This window comes from Passer montanus, unplaced genomic scaffold (genome assembly GCF_014805655.1).
Source record: "Passer montanus isolate IOZ18808 unplaced genomic scaffold, ASM1480565v1 scaffold286, whole genome shotgun sequence".
In the NCBI taxonomy this organism is placed as follows: domain Eukaryota; kingdom Metazoa; phylum Chordata; class Aves; order Passeriformes; family Passeridae; genus Passer; species Passer montanus.
Genome location: NW_024367551.1, coordinates 52626 through 59866, shown reverse-complemented (window position 1 = coordinate 59866; position 7241 = coordinate 52626). Strand labels below are relative to the sequence as shown.

At 58.6% G+C, this 7241-nt stretch overlaps 1 protein-coding gene across 4 annotated transcripts in view; it reads left to right on the top strand.

Moving 5' to 3' along the window:
• LOC120504156 (myosin-6) overlaps positions 1-6946 on the top strand; it is a 21221-nt gene extending 14275 nt beyond the window's left edge. For all 4 annotated transcript variants that reach the window (XM_039713336.1, XM_039713338.1, XM_039713339.1 and 1 more), the window contains 12 exons: positions 39-157; positions 839-1035; positions 1512-1695; positions 1770-1935; positions 2015-2139; positions 2231-2539; positions 3760-3963; positions 4291-4416; positions 4497-4772; positions 5468-5563; positions 6276-6410; positions 6499-6946. In XM_039713336.1, the coding sequence (XP_039569270.1) occupies positions 39-157; positions 839-1035; positions 1512-1695; positions 1770-1935; positions 2015-2139; positions 2231-2539; positions 3760-3963; positions 4291-4416; positions 4497-4772; positions 5468-5563; positions 6276-6410; positions 6499-6519 (1958 nt within the window). In that variant the 3' untranslated portion in view covers positions 6520-6946. The remainder of the gene's footprint in view (positions 1-38; positions 158-838; positions 1036-1511; positions 1696-1769; positions 1936-2014; positions 2140-2230; positions 2540-3759; positions 3964-4290; positions 4417-4496; positions 4773-5467; positions 5564-6275; positions 6411-6498) is intronic.
• The last annotated feature ends 295 nt before the right edge of the window (positions 6947-7241 follow it).

The following is a 7241-nucleotide window of genomic DNA, read 5'->3' as shown; positions in this document are numbered from 1 at the left end:
GCCCCACCCCCCACCTGAAGCCCCGCCCACCCGTGCAGGTGAGCTGTCGCGGCAGCTGGAGGAGAAGGAGGCGCTGGTGTCCCAGCTGACCCGTGGGAAGGTGTCCTACACCCAGCAGCTGGAGGACCTGCGGAGGCAGCTGGAGGAAGAGATGAAGGTGGGGTCTGGTGGGGCTGAGAAGACCTGGGGGGGTCAAAGTGGGTCACAGGTGTCCTTCACCCTTGTGGTCACTGGTTCAGAATGGGGGGGTTGGGTGGGTCCATCTACAGGCAGTTCCACCATAGAAGGTCCAGGGGGGGCTGAGTTGGTCTGGGGGGGTTGAGTTGATCTTTGTAATGTCCAAGGAAGGTTGGATTGGCCTGGAGTAGGTTGGGTTAGTCTATGGAAGGTCTCATTGCATTGAGGTGATGAAGACAAGCTCCTGCTGAGCTGGAGACCCCAGGAAGTTCAAGTTGACCTGGATCCAATGGTACCACCTTCTCCTGAAGGTGTAGGAAAGTTGGGTTGACCTGGAAGATGATGGGTTGGTCTGCAGAAGGTCTGAGGAAGGTTTAAATAGGGTCTGGTCTAAATATGGTCCAAGGAAAGCTGGGTTGGGTTGGTCTGGAGAAGCTTGGCTTGGTCTATGGAAGCTCTAAATAGGGTTGGGTTGGTCTGGAGAAGGTTGGCTTGGTCTATGGAAGATCCAGATAGGCTTGGGTTGGTCTGGAGAAGCTTGGCTTGGTCTACAGAAGGTCTGGTGGGGTTGTGGTGATGAAGACCAGCTCTTGCTGAGCCAGAGACACCCAAGAGGACTCCAGGTGACCTGGACCCGACGGTGCCACCTTCTCCTCACCAGGCCAAGAATGCGCTGGCACACGCCCTGCAGTCAGCCCGGCACGACGGGGACCTGCTGCGGGAGCAGTACGAGGAGGAGACCGAGGCCAAGGCCGAGCTCCAGCGCTCGCTCTCCAAGGCCAACTCCGAGGTGGCCCAGTGGAGGACCAAGTATGAGACAGATGCCATCCAACGCACCGAGGAGCTGGAGGAGGCCAAGTGAGTCATTGCCCCATGGGTGGAGCTTCTGTGGGGTCAGAGGGGTGGAGATCACCCTTGGGAGAATGTTCTGGAGAAGGTTTTGGAGGAGTCTAAGTGAGTCATTGCCCCATGGGTGGAGCTTCTGTGGGGTCAGGGGTGGAGACCACCCGCTGCAGAAAGTTCTGGAGGAGGACATGTGAGTCTTGCCCCATAGATGGAGATTCTGTGGGGCTGGGGAGGTGGAAACCACCGGAAAATGTTCTGGGAAAGGTTTTAGATTTTGAGTCACCTCCCTATGGATGTAACTCCTGTGGGGTCAGGGTGGAGACCACCCACTGGAGAGGAGAAGTTCCTGAAGAAGGTTCTGGAGGAGGTAGAGTGACCTGGAGATGGTAGAGGAGATGTAGAGAAGAACCTTGCCTAGTGGCTGGGTGGGAGAAGGTTCAAGTGGCCCCACCTGGCCTGCGGGTGACCCCAGGTGGTCCCTGGGGCAGGAAGAAGCTGGCGCAGCGGCTGCAGGAGGCCGAGGAGGCCGTGGAGGCCGTCAACGCCAAATGCTCCTCTCTGGAGAAGACCAAGCACCGGCTGCAGAACGAGATCGAGGACCTGATGGCCGACGTGGAGCGGTCGAACGCGGCTGCCGCTGCCCTGGACAAGAAGCAGAGGAACTTTGACAAGGTGGGCAGGTGTGGCAGGTTGGGGGCAGCTGGGTGGGGCCAGGTGGCTGTGGGGTGACACCTGGCTGTCCCCAGGTGTTGGCCGAGTGGAAGCAGAAGTACGAGGAGTCACAGACGGAGCTGGAGGCATCACAGAAGGAGGCCAGGGCCCTCAGCACTGACCTCTTCAAGCTGAGGAACATCTATGAGGAGTCCCTCGAGCACCTGGAGACCTTCAAGAGGGAGAACAAGAATCTCCAAGGTGACACCACAGGTCCCTCTGCCCACCTGGGCGTTCCCCCCCATTTCCCACGGGGTCTGACGGGGTCTCACCTGGGCAGAGGAGATCTCGGACCTCACGGAGCAGCTCGGCGCTGGCAACAAATCCATCCATGAGCTGGAGAAGGTCCGGAAACAGCTGGATGCCGAGAAGCTCGAGCTCCAAGCTGCTCTGGAAGAGGCTGAGGTGGATCAAGCCCCGTCCCACCCGATCCCTGCGTTCTCCTGGTGGGACGTCCATCCTCTGTGGTCCTCAAGGTCCTCTCTGTCCTCCCCAGGCCTCCCTGGAGCATGAGGAGGGGAAGATCCTGAGGGCGCAGCTGGAGTTCAACCAGGTGAAGGCGGAGTACGAGCGGAAGCTGGGCGAGAAGGAGGAGGAGATGGAGCAGGTGAAGCGCAACCACCTGCGCGTGGTGGAGTCGCTCCAGACCTCGCTGGACGCCGAGACCCGGAGCCGCAACGAGGCCCTGAGGCTGAAGAAGAAGATGGAGGGAGACCTCAACGAGATGGAGATCCAGCTCAGCCACGCCAACCGCGGTGCCAACGAGGCCCAGAAGCAGGTCAAGGCTCTGCAAGGCTACCTGAAGGTACCTGTCCATGCGACATGGAAAGGTAGGCCATGCCTGGAGGTTCCACGGGGACGTGGAGGTGTAGGAGGTACCTGAAGGTTCCACAGGAACATGGAGGTGTAGGAAGTACCTGAAGGTCCCATGGGGATATGAAGGTGTAGAAGGTATCTGTCCATGTGGCATGGAGGGGTAGGAGGTGCCTGAAGGTTCCACGGGGACATGGAGGTGTAGGAGGTACCTGAAGGTTCCATGAGACATGGAGGTGTAGGAGGGACCTGAAGGTCCCATGGGGATATGAAGGTGTAGAAGGTATCTGTCCATGTGGCACGGAGGGGTAGGAGGTGCCTGAAGGTTCCATGGGGACGTGGAGGTGTAGGAGGTATCTGAAGGTTCCATGGCGACATGGAGGTGAAGGAGGTATCTGAAGGTTCCATGGGGACATGAAGGTGCCAGAGGTACCTGAAGGTTCCACAGGGACATGGAGGGGTAGGAGGTACCTGAAGGTACCTGTCCATGTGGCGTGGAGAGGTAGGAGATGCCTGAAGGTTCCACAGGGACATGGAGGTGCCGGAGGTACCTGAAGGTTCCACAGGGACATGGAGGTGCAGGAGGTACCTGAAGGTTCCACAGGGACATGGAGGTATATGAGGTACCTGAAGGTCCCATGGGGATATGAAGGTGTAGAAGGTATCTGTCCATGTGGCACGGAGGGGTAGGAGGTGCCTGAAGGTTCCATGAGGACATGGAGGTGAAGGAGGTATCTGAAGGTTCCACGGGGACATGGAGGTGTAGGAGGGACCTGAAGGTCCCACGGGGATATGAAGGTGTAGAAGGTATCTGAAGGTTCCATGGGGACATGGAGGTGTAGGAGGTACCTGAAGGTACCTGTCCATGTGGCGTGGAGAGGTAGGAGATACCTGAAGGTTCCACAGGGACATGAAGGTGCCAGAGGTGCCTGAAGGTACCTGTCCAATGGGATATGGAGGTACCACCTCAAGGTATCACAGGGACATTGGGGTGTAGGAGGTGTCTGAAGCTATCTGTCCACAGGGACATTGAGGTATAAGAGGTACCTCAAAGTAACAGAGGAATATTGGGGTATAGGAAGTACCAGAAGAAACCTGTCCATGGGGACCTTGGGGTGTTGGAGGTCCCACCATCCAACAGGGGTGGTTCCTCTCCCTCCCCACCCACCCCATGGTTGGGTGGACCCACCACCCCTTTCCACCACCCCCCAGGACACACAGCTGCAGCTGGATGATGCGGCAAGGGTCGGGGAGGACCTGAAGGAGAACGTGGCCATGGTGGAGCGCAGGAACACCCTGCTGCAGTCCGAGCTGGAGGAGCTCCGGGGCCTGGTGGAACAGACCGAGAGGGCCCGGAAATTGGCCGAGCAGGAGCTGATCGAGGCCAGCGAGAGGGTCCAGCTCCTCCACTCACAGGTGAGACCTCACCTGCCTGCCAGGAGAGGGGGCACCTCCATCCAGGGCTTCTCCAGCTCTGATTGGTTGGCTAGGGAGCTCAGGGTGGCTCAGGGTGGTGCAGATCCAACATCTCCCCCTCGTCCTGAAAGGTTGGTCTGGAGGAAGTTGGGTTGGTCTATGGAAGGTCCAAGGAACATCTAGTTGATGTACAGAAGGGTGGTGTTAATTTCTGTGTTGTGTCACCAAGATCTCCAGAAGATCCGTCAACCTGCAGAGATAACCAGGGGTCTGAGGAACAGGGCAGCACCCCAGGGAAAACTCTGAGGTCCCTCCCTGTCCCCCCAGAACACCAGCCTCATCAACCAGAAGAAGAAGATGGAAGGTGACATCTCCCAGCTGCAGACAGAGGTGGAGGAGGCTGTCCAGGAGTGCCGGAATGCCGAGGAGAAGGCCAAGAAGGCCATCACCGATGTGAGTGTCGCGGTGGGGCCATCACCGGGGCCAGCATGGAGAACGTGCCATGGACCCCCTGCTTGTCCCCCCGCGGGCAGGCGGCCATGATGGCAGAGGAGCTGAAGAAGGAGCAGGACACGAGCGCGCACCTGGAGCGGATGAAGAAGAACATGGAGCAGACCATCAAGGACCTGCAGCTGCGGCTGGACGAGGCCGAGCAGCTGGCGCTCAAGGGCGGCAAGAAGCAGCTGCAGAAGCTGGAGGGGCGCGTGCGGGAGCTGGAGAACGAGCTGGAGGCCGAGCAGAAGCGCAACGCCGAGAGCGTCAAGGGGCTGCGCAAGTCCGAGCGGCGCATCAAGGAGCTCAGCTACCAGGTGAGACCACGGGGTGAGACTCAGGAACCAGGTGAGACCATGGAGGTGAGACCATAGGGGTGGGTGAAGGAGCTCAGCTACCAGGTGAGACCACGGGGGTGAGAGTCAGGTACCAGGTGAGACCATGGAGGTGAGACTCAGATACCAGGTAAGAGCACCTGGGCCTGTCATGGAGATCAGGTAGAGAAGAGACCATTGAGGTCAGTCATGGAGCTCAGCCGCCAGGTGACACCACCTGGGTGGGTCAGGGAGCCCAGAGAGAGGTGAGACCGTTAAGGTAGGTCAAACTCAACTACAAGTGTGACCATTGAGGTGGGTCATGGAGCTCAGCCACCAGGTGACACCACCTGGGTGGGTCAAACACAGCTACCAGATGAAGCCACCACAGCACAGCCTCTCTTCAGTCACACTGTGGGGGATCAAAAACTGGCAGAGATGGTGGCCCCAGGGATGTGGTCAACCCAGAATGTTGATGGGGTGACCACAGGGACATGGGTGGCCCAAGACATTGACTGCATGGCCACAGGAACAAACATGACCCAGAACATTCATTGAGCAACCAAAGGGAAGTGGATGACCCAGAGCATTGACCTGGTGGCCAGGGGGATACAGGAAGTCTCTGGGAAGGGAAACTGAGGCCGAGGAGCTCTGGCTGGGCTCTGGTCCAGTGTCCATCCCTGTCCCTGTTCCCCCAGACGGAGGAGGACAAGAAGAACCTGCTGCGGCTGCAGGACCTGGTGGACAAGCTGCAGATGAAAGTCAAGGCCTACAAGAGACAGGCGGAGGAGGCGGTGGGTGAATGGGACAGAGGAATGGACGGACGGACGGATGGATGGATGGATGGATGGATGGAGTCATGGAGCTCAGCCGCCAGGTGACACCACCTGGGTGGGTCAAACACAGCTACCAGATGAAGCCACCACAGCACAGCCTCTCTTCAGTCACACTGTGGGGGATCAAAAACTGGCAGAGATGGTGGCCCCAGGGATGTGGTCAACCCAGAATGTTGATGGGGTGACCACAGGGACATGGGTGGCCCAGAGCATTGACCTGGTGGCCAGGGGAATACAGAAAGTCTCTGGGAAGGGAAACTGAGGCCCAGGAGCTCTGGCTGTGCTCTGGTCCAGTGTCCATCCCTGTCCCTGTTCCCCCAGACGGAGGAGGACAAGAAGAACCTGCTGCGGCTGCAGGACCTGGTGGACAAGCTGCAGATGAAAGTCAAGGCCTACAAGAGACAGGCGGAGGAGGCGGTGGGTGAATGGGACAGAGGGATGGACGGACGGACGGATGGATGGAGGGATGGATGGATGGATGGATGATGGATGGATGATGGATGGAGGGATGGATGGATGGATGGATGGATGGATGGATGGATGGATGGATGATGGATGGATTAGTGGAAGAGAAGGATGGATAGACAGGCTCTTGAAGCCATCTCAGGTGTGGGGGTGGCAGGAGGATGTCCTTCCCCGGAACCAACCCCCCGAACATTTGTCCCCCCAGGAGGAACAGGCCAACACCAACCTGGCCAAGTTCCGGAAGGCGCAGCACGAGCTGGACGAGGCTGAGGAACGCGCGGACATCGCCGAGTCCCAGGTCAACAAACTGCGGGCCAAGAGCCGCGACATCGGAGCCAAGGTGGGACCCCCTGTCACCCCCTGTCACCCCCCACAGCTGCCCCACAACCCCCCCTGGACCTTCTGTCTTCTCTCCCACCCCACTCCAGAAGCTGCACGATGAGGAGTGACCCGTCCCTATGAAGGACCTGCCATGAGTGACCCACCACCATGAGTGACTCCACTGCCACCACAAGGGACACACCATGAGAGACCCACCAAGATGAAGGTCCCATCATGACAATGACTGACCAGTCACGATGATGAGGGACCCACCATCGCCATGAGGGGTCCATCACCCCTTGTTGAGGGACTGACCACCACAGTGGGCCCCCCACCATGATAAGAGACGTGTGACCACCATGATGAGTGACCTGCCCCTGTGATGAGGGATCCGCCACCACCGTGAGGGACCCACCATGATGACACCATGAAGGACCCCCCACACCACAACAGGGGACACCCCACCATGATACAAGTCACTCACCACCACCAAGATGGACCCACAATGATAATGAGATGGACCCACCACCACCAAGATGGACCCGCAATGATGATGAGATGAGGGGTCTGCCACCACCATGAGGGACCCACCATGATGACATCATGAAGGACCCCCCACACCACAACAGGGGACACCCCACCATGATACAAGTCACTCACCACCACCAAGATGGACCCACAATGATGATGAGATGGACCCACCACCACCATGATGGAGCCGTGATGATGATGATGGACCCCCCATCATGAGTGACTCCAAACCTCACAGCAGACCCTCTCCCCACCAGTGACACCCCCTACCCCCTGTCCAAGACGAGGGGACCCCAATGCCATAATTAATTCATTAATG